This window comes from Oncorhynchus masou, chromosome 1, assembly GCF_036934945.1.
Source record: "Oncorhynchus masou masou isolate Uvic2021 chromosome 1, UVic_Omas_1.1, whole genome shotgun sequence".
Classification (NCBI taxonomy): Eukaryota; Metazoa; Chordata; class Actinopteri; order Salmoniformes; family Salmonidae; genus Oncorhynchus; species Oncorhynchus masou.
Window position 1 is genome coordinate 13524985 of NC_088212.1, and position 22435 is coordinate 13547419.

Sequence of the window (22435 nt, forward strand, 5' to 3'; positions counted from 1 at the left end):
ATAAACTGCATGTTACTCAGGCCCAGAAGCCAGAAGCATATAATTGTTACCATTGGATAGAAAACACTTTGAAGTTTGTAGAAATACTACACTGAACAGTTTCCCATTGGCCTACTATGCTGAGTGGTTTCCCATTGGCCTACTACACTGAGCCTTCTGGGAAACTCACATCATAGAGACTACCTACTTCACTTATTTGGATTGTGGTCTGTGGTGTTTTACCAATGCTCCAATATACATAAGGACTTTTGTTGCCTTACTCCCTCCCGTCTGTGCACACAAACCATGTTTTGTCAACAGTGGATTGGGGACACATTAACTATGCCTGGTAAATATCATATCTGCATCTTACCATCTCTGCACCACATGAGACACTTCTTTATCTCTGTACCACCTAAGCCACTTCACCATCTCTGCACCACATAAGCCACTTCACCATCTCTGCACCACATCACCATCTCTGCACCACATAAGTCACTTCAGAGCACACGGTGAATAACTAATAAATACAAAATGGCACCGTAGAAAAATGTCAACATAGAAGATTTTAGATTGCAAAGACAAATACAGAGGATGTGGTTTGTAGAGAAGGTCACATGAGGTCACCTTCAGTGATGACCAAAAGGAGAGTGTCTGCTCCTTTGTTGAGAGACTCTACTTGTTGAGCTCTGCTGCTGACAGGCAGAGGCCTAGGGTTCTGGAAGTGCCCTCCACTCCACTGGAACAGCACACAGCCGTCCCCCATCTGTCTCCTCACACAGACAACCAGGTAGAGGGTGGTCCCATGGGAGAAGGGAGACACGCTGAGGACACCCTGAAGCTCCAGGCTCTGATGGAGAGCCAAGACACTTCCGGTCCAAACGAACACCTGGTAAAAACAAGACAAGTTAGCTACTAGCTAGTCGAGATCAACTCCAGGTGGTGAAGTCAAAATCCATTGGCCGTTTTGATTTGAATGACAATTGTAATGTGGTGGTGTGCATGTGGATATCATGTCCTGGAGCACCTGTACTGTACAGGTATGTTTCACAGGTTATGACAAGTTCATTTTAACCCCCTCACCTGACCCCCTCACCTGGCTTGAGGCAATCAAGTAGTGTCTTTTTTCAATGGAGAAATGTTTAACATCAAGAGCTTCAACAGCCAGTGATTGTTCCTATGGGGAAAGGTTTGATGTTCAATATAAATGAATACATTACTGAACTTAATGCCACTGACATGGAGTGACTGTCAAAAGAAAACTAACTATAGGAACAGAAGGCCAATGAGTGATTGATTTATAGTAAGTAATTGATTACTATGTATATATTACATAAAGTCTGCAGGCAGACAACACATCATAAGGACCACAAATTAAAAGACAACAGTCAAGTCCAAAAGGTAACAGGCTTCACCAGGGTTAGATTGAGGTTCTGTTGCACTCTGAACAGGCTGAGGTTGACAGCAGGGGAGTCCAGGAGGGCGCCATGTGTGATCGCTACATAGGATGAGCCGTTCACAGAGAAACCCACACACATCCAAGGGTCCTGGATCGTCACCGACTGAAAACAAGAGACAATATGTATTTTTGCCATTTAGCAGATGGTCTTATCCAGAGCAACATACAGGATCAATTCGGGTTAAGTGCCTTGCTCAAGGGAACAAACATTATCACCTTGTTGGCTCGGGGATTCAAAACAGCAACCTTTCGGTTACTGGCCCAACACTCTTAACCACTAGACTACCTGCCACCCCATAGTGCAATCAGGCATCATGATATACTATGAATAGACTGATGCATATGTGTATGCATCATAAAGCAAGGCAGTTTTCTAAAAGCTGTTCTGGGTCGTTCATGTCTTTCTTCATCTTTCTGGCCTCCTACGTAGTTCAACTACTGTCCCTACAGTAACTACTCACATCCCTTGACTTTTTCCAACATGTTTTGTGTTACAGCCTGAATTGAAAAATTGATTCAATCGAGATTTTGTGTCACTGGCCTACACACAATAACCCATAATGTCAAAGTGGAATTATGTTTTTACAAATGTTTACAAATGTATTAAAAATGAAATGCTGAAATGTGTTGAGTCAATAAGTATTCAACACCTTTGTTATGCCAAGCATAAATAAGTTCAGGAGCAAAAATGTGCTTAACAAGTCACATAATACGTTGCATAGACTCACTCTGTGGCAATAATAGTATTCAACATGACTTTTGAATGACTGCCTCATCTCTGTACCACACACATACAGATAATTGTAAAGTCCCTCAGTCGAGCAGTGAATTTTAAGCACAGATTCAAGTACAAAGACCAGGGAGGTTTTCTTATGCCTCACAAAGAGGGGAACTTATTGGTAAACAAAAAGCAGATATTGAATAACCATTTGAGCCTGGTAAAGTTATTAATTACACTTTGGATGGTGTCTCAATACACTCAGGCACTACAATGATATTGGCATCCTTCCTAACTCAGTAGCTGGAGAGAAGCAAACCGCTCTGGAATTTCACCATGAGGCCAATGGTCACTTTAAAAAGTTAGAGTTTAATGGCTGTGATAGGAAAAAACTAAGGATCAACAACATTGTAGTTACTCCACAATACTATCTAAATGACAAATTGAAAAGAAGGAAGCCTGTACAGAATACAAATTCTCCAAAACATGCATCATGTTTTCAATAAGGTACTAAAGTAATACAGCAAAAAAATTGGCAAACTAATTAACTTTATGTCCTCAATACAAAGCGTTATGTTTGGGGCAAATCTAACACATCACTGTGTCGTGTCTGTGACTATCATTAAGTGTGAAGACTGTTATTTTATCAAATAAATTCTCTATGTGTATTACTATTATGTGATTAAACTAATAATGCAAACTTTAACTTCTTGGATATAGGGGGCGCTATTTTAATTTTTGGATGAAAAATGTTCCCGTTTTAACCTGTTACATCTATGGGGGCGCTATTTCATTTTTGGATAAAAAGACATGCCCGTTTTAAGCGCAATATTTTGTCACAAAAAGATGCTTGACTATGCATATAATTGATAGCTTTGGAAAGAAAACACTCTGATGTTTCCAGAACTGCAAAGATATTGTCTGTGAGTGCCCCAGAACAGATGCTACAGGCAAAACCAAGATGAAACTTCAACCCGGAAATGAGTAGGATTTTTGAGGCTCTGTTTTTCATTGTCTCCTTATATGGCTGTGAATGCGCAAGGAATGAGCCTGCCCGATCTTATCGATTCCCCAAGGTGTCTGCAGCATTGTGACGTATTTGTAGGCATATCATTGGAAGATTGACCATAAGAGACTACATTTGCCAGGTGTCCGCCCGGTGTCCTCCGTCGAAATTGGTGCGTCATCTTCAACTGCACGTCTTTTTCCAAGCGATTCACCGGAGAAAGGAGACTACCGCGAACGATATATCAATGAAGAGATATGTGAAAAACACATTGAGGATTGATTCTAAACAGCGTTTGTCGTGTTTCAGTCGATATTATGGAGTTAATTTGGAAAACAGTTCGCCGTTTTGATGACTGAATTTTCTGTTTTTTTTGTACCCAAACGTGATGTACAAAACGGAGCGATTTCTCCTACACAAAGAATCTTTCAGGAAAAACTGAACATTTGCTATGTAACTGAGAGTCTCCTCATTGAAAACATCCGAAGTTCTTCAAAGGTAAATGATTTTATTTGAATCCTTTTCTGGTTTTTGTGCAAATGTTGCCCGCTAAATGCTATGCTAAATGCTACGCTAGCTATCACAAATGCTTGCTTTGCTATGGTTCAAAAGCATATTTAGAAAATCTGAGATGACAGTGTTGTTAAGAAAAGGCTAAGCTTGAGAGCAAATATATTTATTTCATTTCATTTGCGATTTTCATGAATAGTTAACGTTGCGTTATGCTAATGAGCTTGAGGCTATAAATAGAATCCCGGATCCAGGATTGCTCGACGCAAGAAGTTAAACAAGATATTTTGTCACGAAAAGATGCTCGACTATGTATATAATTGACAGCTTTGGAAAGAAAACACTCTGACGTTTCCAAAACTGCAAAGATATTGTCTGTGAGTGCCACAGAACTGATGTTACAGGCGAAACCCAGATAAAAATCAAATCAGGAAGTGCCGCATTTTTTGAAACCGCCTCATGCCAATGACTCCTTATATGGCTGTGAATGGGCCACAAACAAGCTTAGGTTTTCTGTCGCTTCCCCAATGTGTCGACAGCATTGTGACGTATTTGTAGGCATATCATTGGAAGATTGACCATAAGAGACTACATCTACCAGGTGGTCGCTTGGTGTCCTCCGTTGCAATTATTGCGTAATCTCCAGCTGCAGTATTTTTCCCTTCGCTTCTGATGTGAAACCAACTGTCACGACTGATATATTATCGAATAGATATGTGAAAAACACTTTGAGGATTGATTCTAAACAATGTTTGCCATGTTTCTGTCGATATTATGGAGCTAATTTGGAAAAAAGTTTGGCGTTGTAGTGAGTGCATTTTCCGGTCTTTTTCTTAGCCAAATGTGATGAACAAAACGGAGCTATTTCGCCAACACAAATAATCTTTTTGGAAAAAAATGAACATTTGCTATCTAACTGAGAGTCTCGTCATTGAAATCATCCAAAGTTCTTCAAAGGTCAATTATTTTATTTGAATGCTTTTCTTGTTTTTGTGAAAATGTTGCCTGCTGAATGCTAGGCTTAATGCTATGCTAGGCTATCAATACTCTTACACAAATGCTTGTGTAGCTTTGGTTGAAAAGCATATTTTGAAAATCTGAGATGACAGTGTTGTTAACAAAAGGCTAAGCTTGTGTTTCAATATATTTATTTCATTTCATTTGCGATTTTCATGAATAGAAAAAGTTAGCATAACGCGTTATAGTATTTTTCTGTCGATTTCTCAGCCAAGCAGGATGAACAAACGTGACGTTTTTCGCCTACAAAAATATTATTTTTGGAAAAAAGGAACATTTGCTATCTAACTGGGAGTCTCCGGAGTGAAAGCATCTGAAGTTCTTCAAAGGTAAATGATTTAATTGGGTTGCTTTTCTTATTTTTGTGAAAATGTTGCCTGCTACCAGCACAGCCTAGCATAGCATTATGCCATGCTAAACTTACACAAATGCTTGTCTAGCGTTGGCTGTAACGCATATTTTGAAAATCTGAGATGACAGTGTTGTTAACAAAAGGCTAAGCTTGTGTTTGAATATATTTATTTAATTTCATTTGCGATTTTCATGAATAGGAAACGTTGCGTTATGGTAATGCGCTTGAGGTTATGATTACGCTCTCGGATACGGGATTGCTCGTCGCTAGAGGTTAACTAGGAAGTTGGGTCACCACGGGAAAATATTTTTGTGTCTAGTTCCCGAATCGACTCTTCAGATATTTTCACATCTTATCAATTCGTCTTCTATTAATTAATTATTAATCATAAAACGAACCCTAGTTTCCATCATGAATCACCAATATACAAATTAGCTTAATTATTTATTTACTAACTAAATAAATAAATAAATAATCACAGAAATACATAACAAACAAACAGTAGATATTTGTTACTAACAATGATAGAAAAGTCCCTAGTGGGCTAAGCCGATATGACGGGCTGGTAGACAAATGGAAAGGGGTGGGAACTGAGAAAGAGCGGGAAAGACAAAATGTATTCACTACACACAGTCTATAATTATATTAATTGAAATGCTAATCCTTTGCACATGAATGACCGCTCATTCGAGAAAAACTACAATTTATATATTTTCGCCCGTATTTTGTTGTCTTCTTTGTTGGAATCCTCGATCATCCTGTAGAGTTCATCAGAGTCTCTGGTTAACTTTCCCAGAAGTTACAATGTCTTTTGTGGTTGTAAGTGGTTAGAATGGATACTTCTCATAGAATAGATGCTTCGGCAGTTGTCGGTATTCTCGTTCTAGATTTACGTAATTTCTAGCTGCAGACTAGTAATTATACTTCTAAGATTTGATCTTATTCTGTAGTGATCGATAGTGTCAGAGTTTAACCATTTCCAGCCGTGTAGCCAAAACTACAGGTGTATGGTCTCCGATGGCGTATAGAATTGTAGCCTAGAGGAACACCTGTTTCAGTCTGCCTTTCAATAGACACTGGGAGACAAATTCACCCTTCAGCGGGACATTAACCTAAAACATGAGGCCAAATCTACGCTGTAGTTGCTTCCCAAGACAACATTGAATGGCCATGAGTGGGTAGTTACAGTTTTGACTTAAATCGACTTGAAAATCCATGGCAAGACTTGAACATGGCTGTCTAGCAATGATCGACAACCAACTTGACAGAGCTTGAAGAATATAACAAAATAAATGTGTACGTATTGTACAATCCAGGTGTGCAAAGCTCTTATAGACTTACCCAGAAAGACTCACAGCTATAATCGCTGCCAAAGGTTATTCTAACTGTCACGTTCGTTATAAGGATCGGACCAAGGCGCAGCATGGTATGCGTACTTTCTTATTTATTTAAAGAATGAAACACTGAACAAAATAACAAAATAACAAAACAAAACGTGAAGCTAACAGGCAACTACACATAGACAAGATCCCACAAACACCAAAGGGAAATGGCTACCTAAATATGATCCCCAATCAGAGACAACGATAAACAGCTCCCTCTGATTGGGAACCATATCAGGCCACAATAGACATACAAATCTCCTGGACCTACAAAAACCCACGACATACAAAAAACCCTAGACAATACAAAAACTGGCGTACCCACCCTAGTCACACCCTGACCTAACCAAAATATAAAGAAAACAGAGAGATCTCATTACAGGGCGTGACACTAACATGTTTTGACTCAGGGCGTGAGATACTTATGTAAATGATACATTTCTGTATTTCATTTTCAATAATTTTGCAAACATTTCTAGAAATATGTTTTCACTTTGTCATGGAGTATTGTGTATAGATGGGTGAGAAAAAAAGTCAAGGGATATGAATACTTTCTGAAAGCATTGTATATAGTTCAACTATCGTACCTATGTAGTTTAGCCTAGCAGAGGCCAAGATGGAGCTTATAGCTAAGCCTATAAGAGGCCAAGAAAAGCTATGCAACAAGTTCTATCAGAGGTCAATACGGAGCTTTTTGCTTAGCCTATCAGAGGTCAAGATGGAGATAATTGCTTAGCCTATCAGGAATCAAGATGGATATTTTTGCTTAGCCTAAAAGCGGTAAATATGCAGCATATTGCTTAGAGCATTTACCATATTACTTATAGCTGCCACATCCTCTCCGATCTCCACCTGCTTAGGGTGTAGGGTCTAGGGGTCGATATGGAATTGGGCTATAGGATACTGTTTAGATACATCACCAGATTACCTGTATAGGCACCAACACCCCCTGCCACCTGTAAAGAGTGGCGTGGGTCTGGGTGGAGCCTCCAGTTGAGGGCTTGTCTAGCCTCATGGCCAGAGGAGAGGCTCCACCAGCCAGGGAACACCAGCCTGAGGTGGGGGTCTCTGGGAAGATCTGATACACTGCCATCACTGGAAGAGTCCCCTCTGAAAATTGACTAGTATAATCACTGTATATCATGCTGAACATATGAATACAGACCTGGAACTGAAATGAACACTATATTTTGTACTGAGGGCATATGACATTAACTGAGTGCAGAAATGAAGTACCTAGCCCATCTTACCCACGGCAACAGCTGTGTCCGACTGAGTCTCCCACTCCACACTGACCGCTGCCTCCAGACCTTTAATGCGGGACACAGTCAAGAACACGGTCCTACCGCCCTCCTTCCCCACCACAGAGCTATCAGTCCTGCAGAGATAGATGTACATGTGTGATGTGTGTGAGCGTGTCTCTGTGAGCGTTTGTGTGTGTGCGTGCATGTTTGTATGTGTGAATGCATGTGTGTGCATGTGCGTGTGTGAGTGTGATCCAGTGTTCGCTCACCTGTTGAGGGAGGAGGCGATGCGGAAGAGGCCCAGAGGGGCGGAGTTTTGCAGCACAGTGATGACTGTGTAGAATATGTCTCCAAGCCGCGCCCCTCCAGTTGGACTGGACAGGGTCACTGTGAATGTCTCGTTCACCTCAGGCTCAGCGTCCAGAACTGCCCAGATCTCCAAAGTCTACAACGTCAACAGATCAGAGAACATCAACCAACACATCAGAGAACATCAACCAACACGTCAGAGAACATCAACCAACACGCCAGAGATCCTCAACCAACACGTCAGAGAACATCAACCAACACGTCAGAGATCATCAACCAACACGTCAGAGATCATCAACCAACACGTCAGAGAACATCAACGAACACGCCAGAGATCATCAACCAACACGTCAGAGATCATCAACATGTCAGAGATCATCAACACGCCAGAGATCATCAACCAACACATCAGAGATCATCAACCAACACGTCAGAGAACATCAACCAACACGTCAGAGATCATCAACCAACACGTCAGAGAACATCAACCAACATGTCAGAGATCATCAACAGGCCAGAGATCATCAACCAACACGTCAGAGATCATCAACCAACACGTCAGAGAACATCAACCAACACGTCAGAGATCATCAACCAACACGTCAGAGATCATCAACATGTCAGAGATCATCAACACGCCAGAGATCATCAACCAACACATCAGAGATCATCAACCAACACGTCAGAGAACATCAACCAACACGTCAGAGATCATCAACCAACACGTCAGAGAACATCAACCAACACGTCAGAGAACATCAACCAACACGCCAGAGATCATCAACCAACACGTCAGAGATCATCAACATGTCAGAGATCATCAACACGCCAGAGATCATCAACCAACACATCAGAGATCATCAACCAACACGTCAGAGAACATCAACCAACACGTCAGAGATCATCAACCAACACGTCAGAGAACATCAACCAACACGTCAGAGAACATCAACCAACACGTCAGAGAACATCAACCAACACGTCAGAGAACATCAACCAACACGTCAGAGATCATCAACCAACACGTCAGAGATCATCAACCAACACGTCAGAGATCATCAACCAACACGTCAGAGATCATCAACCAACACATCAGAGATCATCAACCAACACGTCAGAGATCATCAACCAACATATCAGAGAACATCAACACGTCAGAGATCATCAACACGTCAGAGATCATCAACACGTCAGAGAACATCAACACGTCAGAGAACATCAACACGTCAGAGAACATCAACACGTCAGAGAACATCAACACGTCAGAGAACATCAACACGTCAGAGAACATCAACACGTCAGAGAACATCAACACGTCAGAGAACATCAACACGTCAGAGATCATCAACACGTCAGAGATCATCAGCACGTCAGAGATGAGAATATAAAGGGCTTTATAGCTTCCCTGACCTCTGTGCTTCCAAGGTACTGAAACACATCAAGATAAGATGTTAATACCTAACGGCCTTCTCCAAATAACATGCCTCTTGCCTTTATATCGATTCCCCCAATTATCCAATACATATCTTCAATCTTTTCAATCAATTATACAATATATATCTTTAATCAATTATCCAATATACTGTATATATTGGATAATTCAATGAATTGATTGAATATCTTTAATCAATTATCCAATAGATATCGTCAATTTATTCAATCAACTATCCAATAAATATCTCCCATCAATTATCCAATATACTGTATATCTTTAATCAATTATCCAATAAATATCTTCAATCAATTATCCAATAGATATCGTCAATTTATTCAATCAATTATCCAATATATATCTTCAATCAATTATACAATTTATATCTACAATCAATTATCCAATATACTGTATATCTTTAATCAATTATCCAAAATATATCTTCAATCAATTATACAATATTTTTCTTCAATTTATTCAATAATTTATTCAATATATATCTTCAATCTTTTCAATCAATTATCCAATATATATATTCAATCTTTTCAATCAATTATCCAATATTTTTCTTCAATCTATTCAATCAATTATCCAATATATATTTTCAGTCAATTATCCAATATACTGTATATCTTCAATCAATTATCCAATATTTTACTTTAATTCATTCAATCAATTATCCAATATATATTCAATCTATTCAATCAATTATCCAATATGTATATTCAATCAATTATTCAATATACTGTATATCTTTTATCAATTATCCAATATATATCTTCAATCAATTATACAATATTTTTCATCAATTTATTCAATCAATTATCCAATATATTTTTTTAATATTTTCAATCAATTAACCAATAGATATCTTCATTCAATCAATTATTCAATATATATCAATATATATATATATATCAATATATATATATATATATATTCAATATATATCTTCAATCAATTCATTGAATTATCCAATATATATCTTCAATCAATTCATTTAATTACTCAATATATATATCTTCAATCAATTCATTTAATTATTCAATATATATCTTCAATCTATTCAGTTCAACAGTTCAATCAGTTCTCCTGTATCTATATCCGGGATGGGCAACTGGCGGATTCTTGTTGGTCCACAGATCAATTTCCACAAAATAAAAATGTTTTGGAATCCAGTCGGCTTCTCAACTTCCTGTTGAAATTTAGAATAGTAGAATACCCAAGGTGCAATATTTGAAGTGTTTCTCTTGTTATGTCAGTCACTCAATTTGCCCATGTCAGCTAAAAAGATTTTGTTAGTCACTCTCACTCAGATATCATTTAAAAAAAAAATCTCTCCACAAAATGTGTATAACTGCAGAAAAGTAGCTGTAAAATTGCTAACTATTTTCTCCGCCCCATGGCAAAATGTGTAGAATTGCTCTAAAACTTAAACATTTATGTTTTCCTCTCAGCTGTCAATAGAGGGGCCCCTGAAATGTTTTGCTTTGATCCTACTGACCTTGAACTTGACTCCGTCCTCCAGTACCACAAAGCCCTGCCAGGGTATGAGATCGTCCTGGGCCAGTGTTCCGTTGGCGTGTGTAATGGTGAACTGGACAGTGACGGTGCCGAAGGTGCCCTGGGGTGGGTCACGCACAACGTACAGGGTGGCAACGCTCTCCCCGAGCCCGGACAGCGACGTAGGCTCCCTCAGCAGGAAGGGCTGGCTGCTGTTGAAGGATATGACACCGTGGCCATCGTCGCTGGCCAAGATGTTCACCGTTGCTATAGGCGACAGGGAAGAAAGGGAAAGCAGTTTTCATCAGAGAGTATGTCATATTTCATGTGTGAAACCACAGGTACGTAGTCTAGTGTTTCCCAACTCCAGTCCTCCAGTTCCCCCAACAGCACACATTGTTGTTGTAACCCCAGACGAACATACCTGATTCAACTCGTTGAGGGTCTGATAAGTGTTGACAAGTTGAATTAGGTATGTTTGTCCAGGGTTACAACAAAAATGTGTACTGTTGGGGGTACTGGAGGACTGGAGTTGGGAAACACTGACGTAGACTTTACAAAAAGTACCTTCAACACAATATAAAACAGGAAGTGGTGTAAAGTACTTACGTAAAAATACTTTAGGAGTAAAGTAAAAGTTGTCAAAAATATAAATAGTAAACTACAGATAAGTCGTACTTTAAAGTATTTTTACGTAAGTACTTTACACCACTTCCTGTTTTATATTGTGTTGAAGGTACTTAGAAAATAATGTACTTTTTACTCCCTACATTTTCCCTGACACTCAAAAGTACTCGTTACATTTTGAATGCTTAGCAGGACAGGAAAATGTCAAATTCATGCACTTATCAAGAGAACATCCCTGGTCATCCCCTTTTGCCTCTGATCTGGCAGACTCACTAAACACAAATGCTTCATTCATAACGTGTCAGAGTGTTGGCGTGTGCCCCTGGCTATCTGTAAATGTAAAAAAAACAAGGAAATGGTGCAGTCTGTGCAGAAAATTTGTATACTTTTGATACTTAAGTGTATTTGAGAAATTACATTTACTTTTAATACTTAAGCATATTTAAACCAAATACTTTTAGACTTTTACTCAAGTAGTATTTTATTGGGTGACTTTCACTTTTACTATTAAGGTATCTTTACTTTTACTGAAATATGACAATTGGGTATTTTTTCCACCGCTGTAAACAGGTTTAGTGAATGTGCATGATGCTACAGGTTTCCAGCACATCCTACCTGTGGTATTGGCTCCCAGCTTAAGCCCAGATGATGGATTAGTCAGAATGAGCTGGAACCTTTCAGCTCCCTCTGGGATGACGTCATCAATGATCTGCACCTCAACAAACTGATGCCTCTCGCCATCAGCGAAGTGGAGCATCTGAAGAACAAACGAAACGTACTGCATGAACTCACAATAGAGCATGATGTGTTTAGTCTCATTGTTGGGGCCCAGAGTTTTCCCAGGTCAGATCACCTGGTCAGGGAAAACTCCTGGGCGATGTTCAATAGCCAAAAGTTGTCAAACGCTGCAGATGGAAATACCACGAATACAGTGTACGTCAGAGAGGCGTGTTTGTTCTACATATTTTATATCTGAACGTTCCAAAACAATGTCTCTTGCTGAGCACGCCCCTGGCCCGACATCATTTAAGAACTCTGATTGGCTTAGTGTGCTAGGGACGTGGCCTCACCGATGGTGTGGCGTTGTAGTCCAGACCCAGCTGAGCTTCCAGGTTTTGAGTGTAGAAGAAGAGCGAGACGTTTCCGTAGGTCCCTGAGCTCCTGTAGACCACCAGGTTAAGCATTCCCATGGTCTCATTCACCTCAAAGCTACAAGGAAAAACACACAGCCAAACATCAGAAGTGTCTGCCACCTGAGGTTGAATGCACTAATTGTAAGTCTCTCTGGATAAGAATGTCTGCCTCAGTAAATTACTAAAATGTACATGTAAATGAAAATAAGGATTCCTGTGTTTTAGTGACTTGGGTGATTTATTAATTGACAATCATGAAAGGGGACAGACAAACAGATGGAGGAGAGCAGTGTGGGCTTTTCCCAAACAAGCAACAGTGTCAGTGGGAGGGGGAATTATACAGTGTAGAGTGTTTCTGAGTGTAGTGCTTTCAGAACCAGACTAGACTACATGTCTACTACAACCAGACTACATGTTGTAGAGGTAAGACAGGAGGAACTACTGACAATGTAAAGGACAATGTAAGGCGGAACCACTTACTTAGTATTGGTCCATTCAATGACACCTCGAATTCCATCATTGGCACCGATGCTGATTTCTGCCACCAAACCATGTGTATCTGAAGAGGAAAGGCAACATTACAATAGGAAGGGTACCTCATGTTCTAAAGTCTTGTTCAAGTAATATTATCATTCAAAAACTAGCATTATCTTCAGCATGAACACTATGACCTGAAAAGCTGGGCCAGAGCATCGAAAAACGCTACAACGTTGGTTGTTTAGCAACAAAACCGACTTGGTTGACTTAGATGGTTGACAACATGTAAACTATATTTCATCTCCAATGTTTGTTGAAAACATAAATTAATTTGCACAATGAGCACCTGTTGTCTCTCAAATACATCATTACAGTTGTTGGTTAGCTAGCTAGAGATTGTTTTGCCATATTAGTCAGGACAAAACACCTCAAAACAAGACATGGTATCATAAAACTTCTTGTCATTGTTGCTAGCTATCTGGCCATCCAGATTCACAACAACACACTGCCTCTGTCCCATTGAAGTGTGCACATCATTTGAAGTTGTCAGTTAACCATTCTAATAGAACTGGAGATGAGGGACATTCACTTCTCACATGCAGCTGAGAGTCAGAGTATGTGTTGACTTATTTATAATGTCCTTAGTAGCGCTGTCTGTCTGTCTGTCTGTCTGTCTGTCTGTCTGTCTGTCTGTCTGTCTGTCTCTGTCAGTGTCTCAGTCTGTGTCTCTGTCTGTCTGTCTGTCTGTCTGTCTGTGTGTGTGTGTGTGTGTGTGTCTGTCTGTGTCTCTGTCTGTCTGTCTGTCTGTCTGTCTGTCTGTCTGTCGGTCCGTCTCCGTCTCTCGGTCCGTCTCCGTCTCTCTGTCCGTCTCTGTCTCTCTGTCCATCTCTGTCTGTCTGTCAGTCAGTTCAACAGTTCAATCTGGGCACAGGCTGCATGAGGGCCATTTAAAGCATTTGGTTTGGCTGTCCCATTTCTCACCACACAGCGTTTTTCAGCTCGACCCAAACGGCCCCTCATGGGAGATATCAATCATAAGAAGCGTAGCCACTGAGTGCTGGCAGATGGGCCTGTGTCTCACCAGTCTGTTTAGTATTCTGTCTACTCATCATTTTCTTAAGTTACCCATTCATAAAATTATGGCAGACAACAGAACGCACAAGGGAATAGTTGGGAAACTCATAGAATTACATGTAGAACTAAAAGTGATTTGTAGGATCTCTGTGGGAAAATGCACATTTAGAATGCTTTGTGATTTACATAGTTGTCCATTTGGGCCAAACCCAGCGTACCTAGTTTAGGGCCAGGTGTCAGGGTGGTGATGAGTACTGCAGACGTTACGTTGACCAGGAAAAATTCCTCCAACTCAGGGATGTCATCCTGGAAAAATAAATGTATACAATTTGTATGACATATAGCCTACATTTATACCGTATGAAAACTCCAATGAAATCCATACACATCTACAAGCCTTCCAGAGCACCAACAGAGCCAAATGAGAGAAGTTTCCTGGGTGGGCCAGAGTTGGGTTAAATTCCATTTCAATTCAGTAAGTTAACAACAATTCCAATTCCCCAAAAATACATAGAGAGGCATTGAGGAAAATCGGTATAGGAATTTCCGTTGACTTGATGAATTGACTAAATTGAAAAGGCATTGAGCACAGCCCTGGTGGTGGTCTTACATCCAGTATGGTGACAGGGATGGCCACAGAGATCTGTCCATCCTGCAGGATCACTGAGCCCGATACAGAGAGGAAGTCCTGTCCTGGTTCAGCCAGGGCCCCGCCCCCTTCCACCTGGGAAAGGTCCTGGAGGGATCCTCGGACCGTCTCATAGCTGATATTCACTACCCCTGGAAACACAACACCAACAATACTTAACTGATAACACATACAGTACCAGTCAAACGTTTGGACACACCTACTCATTCCATGGTTTTTCTTTATTTTTACTATTTTCTAGACATCAAAACTATAAAATAACACAAATGGAATCATGTAGAAACCAAAAAAGTGTGTGATATGTTGATATTTGAGATTCTTCAAAGGAGCCACCCTTTGCCTTAACGACAGCTTTGCACATTCTTGACATTCTCTCAACCAGCTTGTAACCTTGATTTATCTAAGGAAGTCAGTTAAGAACAAACTATTATTTACAATGACGGCCTACACTGGCCAAACCCGGACGACGCTGGGCCAATTGTGCCCCACCCTTTGGGACTCCGAATCACAGCCGGTTGTGATACAGCCTGGAATCGAACCAGGGTGTCTGCAGTGACGCCTCAAGCACTGAGCTGCAGTGTCTTAGACCGCTGCACCACTCCAGAGCCCTTCATGAGGTAGACACCTGGAATGCATTTCAATTAACAGTTGTGCCTTGTTAAATGTTAATTTGTGGAATTTCTTTCCTTCTTAATGCGTTTCAGCCAATCAGTTGTGTTGTGACAAGGTAGGGGTGGTACACCGACGATAGCCCTATTTGGTAAAAGACCAAGTCCATAATATGGCAAGAACAGCTCAAATAAGTAAAGAAAAATGACAGTCCAACATTATTTTTGATATGAAGGTCAGTCAATGCAGAAAATTTCAATCACTTTGAATGTTTCTTCAAGTGCAGTCGCAAAAACCATCAAGCGCTATGATGAAAATGTCTCTCATGAGGATGGCCACAGGAAAAGACGACCCAGAGTTACCTCTGCTGCAGAGGATATATTCATTAGAGTTACCAGCCTCAGAAATTTCAGCCCAAATAAATGCTTTACAGAGTTCAAGTAACAGACACATCTCAACATCAACTGTTCAGAGGAGACTGTCTGAATCAGGCCGTCATGTTAAAATTTCTGCAAAGAAACCACTACTAAAGGACACCAATAAGAAGAAGAGACTTGCTTGGGCCAAGAAACACGAGCAATAGACATTAGAACAGTGGAAATCTGTCCTTTGGTCTGATGAGTCCAAATTTGCGATTTGGACCGTGTCTTTGTAAGACGCAGAGTAGGTGAATAGATTCTCTCATGTGTGGTTCCCACCGTGAAGCATGGAGGAGGAGGTGTGATGGTATGGGGGAGCTTTACTAGTGACACGGTCAGTGATTTATTTAGAATTCAAGGCACATTTAACCAGGCTACCACAGCATACTGCAGCGATATGCCATCATATCTGGTTTGCGCTTAGTGGGACTATAATCTGTTTTTCAACAGGACAATGACCCAACACACCTCCAGGCTGTGTAAGGGCTATTTGACAAAGAAGGAGAGTGATAGAGTGCTGCATCAGATGACCTAGCCTCCACAATCACCTGACCTCAACCCAATTGAGATGGTTTGGGATGAGTTGGACAGCAGAGTGAAGGAAAAGCAGCCAACAAGTCCTCAGCATATGTGGGAACTCCTTCAAGACTGTTGCAAACCCATTCCAGCTATAGCTGGTTGAGAGAATGGCAAGAGTGTCATCAAGGCAAAGGGTGGCTACTTTGAAGAATCAAAAATATATATTGATTTGTTTAACACTTTTTTGGTTACTACATGATTCCATATGTTTTATTTCATAGTTTTGATGTCTTCACTATTATTCTACAATGTAGAAAATAGTAAAAAATAAAGAAAAACCCTTAATTGAGTAGGTGTGTCCAAACTTTTGACTGGTACTGTACATTACTACTTTTTCAATGAGATCACATAAAATACGATAACAGTTACCTGTAAACTTGGATGTGTGAACAAAACTGCATTTACACAGGCAGCCCAATTGCCACCAATTGGTCTTTGACAAATAAGATATATTTTTGCAAAAAATTGGGTTTACAAATTTGGATGCCTGAGTAAGCGCAGCCTAAGTGGCAAATAGTCTGATGTTGTTTTGAGAAAATTGATCAAATGTACAGTATAGTCTAAACTTTTCCCATCATTAAGAACTGGAATTTTTCCAGCTCAGATCAAGTGGTCAGGGATAACTAACTGTCGCCACTAGTCCCAAGTCCCTATCCACGACTGACCTGAAGCCAAAAATTATCTTTTGATAAAGACGTTGAGGTCCCAGACTGACCTGAAGCCCCAAACTCTCTGTTGATGAAGACATTGAGGGTGCCGTCGCGCTCTTCCGTGTTCAGTCTGAGGGAGGACGGGGCGATGCTAAGCATCCCAAATGGCCCATCACTGGTCTCCATGGTAACCACCGCCTCGCGCCCCTGGTCATCCAGCGCTCCGTGACCCGTTACCAGAACACCTGGGGGGACAAGGAGAACAGAACTGACGGATACTACCAATACAAACCCTAGTCAAACTCATCCCCAGCCTTAGGGGCTCTTATAGACTTAACTCTTTGCTATGGTAACCTATATTGCTGATCAATGCTACACAGAGTCATTGCCAGGCCGTCACTGTAAATAAAAAAGTGTTCTTAACTGACTCGCAATGGTTAAATAGAAGTTGCATAAACAGAGATCCAAGTACATCATAGGAAAGATTTTGAAATGTGCCTGTTCAGTACTTTGACGGGAAGAGGACAGAGAAGGTGATTTACCATATGTGCGGACGTTGGACAGGATCACCCTGTACAGCTCCTTCTCCTCAGGTTTTGAGTCTTCAAGCAGCTGGAGGACTATGGTGGTGTTCAGTGTTCCCTGTGTGAGTGACAATATGCTCGTACTGTATACACCCGAACAAACCTTGTACTGTGCATGGCATGTAAACCATGTGAAACAGAGGAAGCAACTTGGTCAGTTCAGTTTACCCCAGTGAAGAATAGTAGTCCTGAGGTGGGTGTGAAGGTCCTGGCAACGCGGGGTCCTTGGATGGCCCAGTCTACTGTGACGTTCCCCAGCCCGGGAGCTGTCCTGACCACCAGCAGGGGCAGCCTCTCCCCTACAACACACACGGATGAACAGGCACACACGCACACGGACGAACGGACGCACGCAAGCGCACACATACAAACGCACGCAGGCACGCACACAAACACATGCACACACAGTGGTTGAAAAAGTATCCAGTTGTCATACTTGAGTAAAAGTAAAGATACATTAATAGAAAATGACTCAAATAAAATGACTCAAAAAAAATATCAGTAAGTATCTCCTATACTCAGACATAGTTTACAAACCAAGCATTTGTGTTTAGTGAGTCCGCCAGATCATAGGCAGTAGGGATGACCAGGGATGTTCTCTTTATAAGTGTGAATTTGACCGTTTTCCTTCCTGCTATGCATTCGACAATGTAACGAGTACTTTTGGGTGTCAGAGAAAATGCATGGAGTAAAAAGTACAATATTTTCTTTAGGAATGTAGTGAAGTAGAAGTAGTCAAACATATAAATAGTAAAGTAAAGTACAGATACCCTCAAAAAACATTTACGTATTTTCACTTTACACCACAGCACACACACACACACACACACACACACACACACACACACACACACACACACACACACACACACACACACACACACACACACACACACACACACGTTAGTCACCTTTTAAGATAATACATGTGGAGCAACATATTCATCATGCAAAATAGCACATGCTAACTTAAAACTTTTCCTTAACAATGTGCATTATAAGCAGTGTTGGGGAGTAGTGAACTACGTGTAGTTCAACTAATAATTTAACTACATTTTGCAGTAGCTTGGTGGTAGTTGAACTAAATTTAAATCTTGTTAGTGTTTTCAGTAGTTAATTACTTTGTTGCCATGTAGTGTTGTAGCTAACTACTGGAAATACACACATTGTTTTGCAAAAATCTAATAAAATATGAGTAAAGTAGGCAATCTTTTTTTCTTCTTCATGAGACCTGCTTTATTTTCATTAGTGTGCCTCGACCTAGGTTGGGCAAAACTAAACATGGCGGTGTTCGCCTTAGCAATCTCACTAGGATAAAGACCACCTCCATTCCTGTCATTATGGAAAGAGATCATGATACCTCACATCTCAAAATAGGGCTACTTAATGTTAGATCCCTTACTTCAAAGGCAATTATAGTCAATGAACTAATCACTGATCATAATCTTGATGTGATTGGCCTGACTGAAACATGGCTTAAGCCTGATGAATTTACTGTGTTAAATGAGGCCTCACCTCCTGGCTACACCAGTGACCATATCCCCCATGCATCCCGCAAAGGCGGAGGTGTTGCGAACATTTACGATAGCAAATTTCAATTTACAAAAAAAAAATGATGTTTTCGTCTTTTGAGCTTCTAGTCATGAAATCTATGTAGCCTACTTAATCACTTTTTATAGCTACTGTTTACAGGCCTCCTAGGCCATATACAGCGTTCCTCATTGAGATCCCTGAATTCCTATCGGACCTTGTAGTCAAGGCAGATAATATTCTAATCTTTGGTGACTTTAATATGCACATGGAAAAGTCCACAGACCCACTCCAAAAGGCTTTCGGAGCCATCATCGACTCAGTGGGTTTTGTCCAACATGTCTCTGGACCCACTCACTGTCACAGTCATACTCTGGACCAAGTTTTGTCCCATGGAATAAATGTTGTGGATCTTAATGTTTTTCGTCATAATCCTGGACTATCGGACCACCATTTTATTACGTTTGCAATTGCAACAAATAATCTGCTCAGACCCCAACCAAGGAACATCAAAAGTCGTGCTATAAATTCACAGACAACACAAAGATTCCTTGACGTCCTTCCAGATTCCCTCTGTCTACCCAAGGACGCCAGAGGACAAAAATCAGTTAACCACCTAACTGAGGAACTCAATTTAACCTTGCACAATACCCTAGATGCAGGTGCACCCCTAAAAACTAAAAACATTTCTCATAAGAAACTAGCTCCCTGGTACACAGAAAATACCAGAGCTCTGAAGCAAGCTTCCAGAAAATTGGAACGGAAATGGCGCCACACCAAACTGGAAGTCTTCCGACTAGCTTGGAAAGACAGTACCGTGCAGTACCGAAGAGCCCTTACTGCTGCTCGATCATAAATTTCGGTGTTCCTCAAGGTTCCGTTTTAGGACCACTATTGTTTTCACTATATATTTTACCTCTTGGGGATGTTATTCGAAAACATAATGTTAACTTTCACTGCTATGCGGTGGACACACAGCTGTACATTTCAATGAAACATGGTGAAGCCCCCAAATTGCCCTTGCTAGAAGCATGTGTTTCAGACATAAGGAAGTGGATGGCTGCAAACATTCTACTTTTAAACTCGGACAAAACAGAGATGCTTGAATCTGACAATTAATCTTAATGGTTGTACAGTCGTCTCAAATAAAACTGTGAAGGACCTCGGCGTTACTCTGGACCCTTGATCTCTCTTTTGAAGAACATATCAAGACCATTTCAAGGACAGCTTTTTTCCATCTACGTAACCTTGCAAAAATGAGAAACTTTCTGTCCAAAAATGCAGAAAAATTAATCCATGCTTTTGTCACTTCTAGATTAGACTACTGCAATGCTCTACTTTCCGGCTACCCAGATAAAGCACTAAATAAACTTCAGTTAGTGCTAAATACGGCTGCTAGAATCCTGACAAATCCTCTACACAGGCTTCCTGTCAAAGCAAGGGCTGATTTCAAGGTTTTACTGCTAACCTACAAAGCATTACATGGGCTTGCTCCTACCTATCTCTCTGATATGGTCCTGCCGTACATACCTACACATATGCTACGATTAAAGACGCAGGCCTCCTAATTGTCCCTAGAATTTCTAAGCAAACAGCTGGAGGCAGGGCATTCTCCTATAGAGCTCCATTTTTATGGAACGGTCAGCCTACCCATGTCAGAGACGCAAACTCGGTCTCAACCTTTAAGTCTTTACTGAAGACTCATCTCTTCAGTGGGTCATATGATTGAGTGTAGCCTGGCCCAGGAGTGGGAAGGTGAACAGAAAGGCTCTGGAGCAACGAACCGCCCTTGCTGTCTCTGCCTGGCCGGTTCCCCTCTTTCCACTGGGATTCTCTGCCTCTAACCCTATTACAGGGGCTGAGTCACTGGCTTACTGGGGCTCTCTCATGCCGTCCCTGGAAGGGGTGCGTCACCTGAATGGGTTGATTCACTGATGTGGTCATCCTGTCTGGGTTGGCGCCCCCCCTTGGGTTGTACCATGGCGGAGATCTTTGTGGGCTATACTCAGCCTTGTCTCAGGATGGTAAGTTGGTGGTTGAAGATATCCCTCTAGTGGAGTGGGGGCTGTGCTTTTGCAAAGTGGGTGGGGTTATATCCTTCCTGTTTGGCCCTGTCCGGGGTTGACCTCGGATGGGGCCACAGTGTCTCCTGACCCCTCCTGTCTCACCCTCCAGTATTTATGCTGCAGTAGTTTATGTGTCGGGGGGCTAGGGTTAGTTTGTTATATCTGGAGTACTTCTCCTGTCCTATTCGGTGTCCTGTGTGAATCTAAGTGTGCTCTCTCTAATTCTTTCTTTCTCTCTTTCTTTCTCTCTCTCAGAGGACCTGAGCCCTAGGACCATGCCCCAGGACTACCTGACATGACTCCTTGCTGTCCCCAGTCCACCTGACCGTGCTGCTGCTCCAGTTTCAACTGTTCTGCCTTATTATTATTCGACCATGCTGGTCATTTATGAACATTTGAACATCTAGGCCATGTTCTGTTATAATCTCCACCCAGCACAGCCAGAAGAGGACTGGCCACCCCACATAGCCTGGTTCCTCTCTAGGTTTCTTCCTAGGTTTTGGCCTTTCTAGGGTGTTTTTCCTAGCCACCGTGCTTCTACACCTGCATTGCTTGCTGTTTGGGGTTTTAGGCTGGGTTTCTGTACAGCACTTTGAGATATCAGCTGATGTACGAAGGGCTATATAAATACATTTGATTTGATTTGATTAGAAATATTGTTAAATAGCTAAATTACACATTCTGTTAACATCTGACTCCAGAGTGATCTGTTTTTGCAATTTGTAGTCTATGACATTTCAGATTTAAATATGACGAAGTAGTTTGGATGTAGTGAACTACTTTTTCAAAGTGACTTTAGTTCAGTAAACTGTATGTTTCTTAAGTCGGCAATCTGCAGTAGCTTCTTCCAGTTTCGGACTTCTGAATTTTTTAATTTTTTTAAATTTTATTTCACCTTTATTTAACCAGGTAGGCTAGTTGACAACAAGTTCTCATTTGCAACTGCGACCTGGCCAAGATAAAGCATAGCAAGTCGACACATACAACACAGAGTTACACATGGAATAAACAAAACATCGTCAATAATACAGTAGAACAAAACAAAAAAGTCTATGTACAGTGAGTGCAAATGAGGTAAGATAAGGGAGTTAAGGCAATAAATTGGCCATGGTGGCAAAGTAATTACA

The 22435-nt window shown here is 40.9% G+C and overlaps 1 protein-coding gene across 1 annotated transcript in view; it reads right to left on the reverse strand.

Moving 5' to 3' along the window:
• LOC135518629 (adhesion G-protein coupled receptor V1-like) overlaps window positions 1-22435 on the reverse strand; it is a 277743-nt gene that overhangs the window by 153525 nt on the left and 101783 nt on the right. The window contains 15 exon segments of the mRNA XM_064943812.1: window positions 607-868; window positions 1076-1156; window positions 1395-1541; window positions 7352-7533; window positions 7674-7801; window positions 7937-8112; window positions 10913-11178; window positions 12154-12295; window positions 12609-12747; window positions 13152-13230; window positions 14432-14528; window positions 14833-15002; window positions 17194-17373; window positions 17671-17770; window positions 17881-18011. Coding sequence (XP_064799884.1) covers window positions 607-868; window positions 1076-1156; window positions 1395-1541; window positions 7352-7533; window positions 7674-7801; window positions 7937-8112; window positions 10913-11178; window positions 12154-12295; window positions 12609-12747; window positions 13152-13230; window positions 14432-14528; window positions 14833-15002; window positions 17194-17373; window positions 17671-17770; window positions 17881-18011 — 2280 coding nt within the window.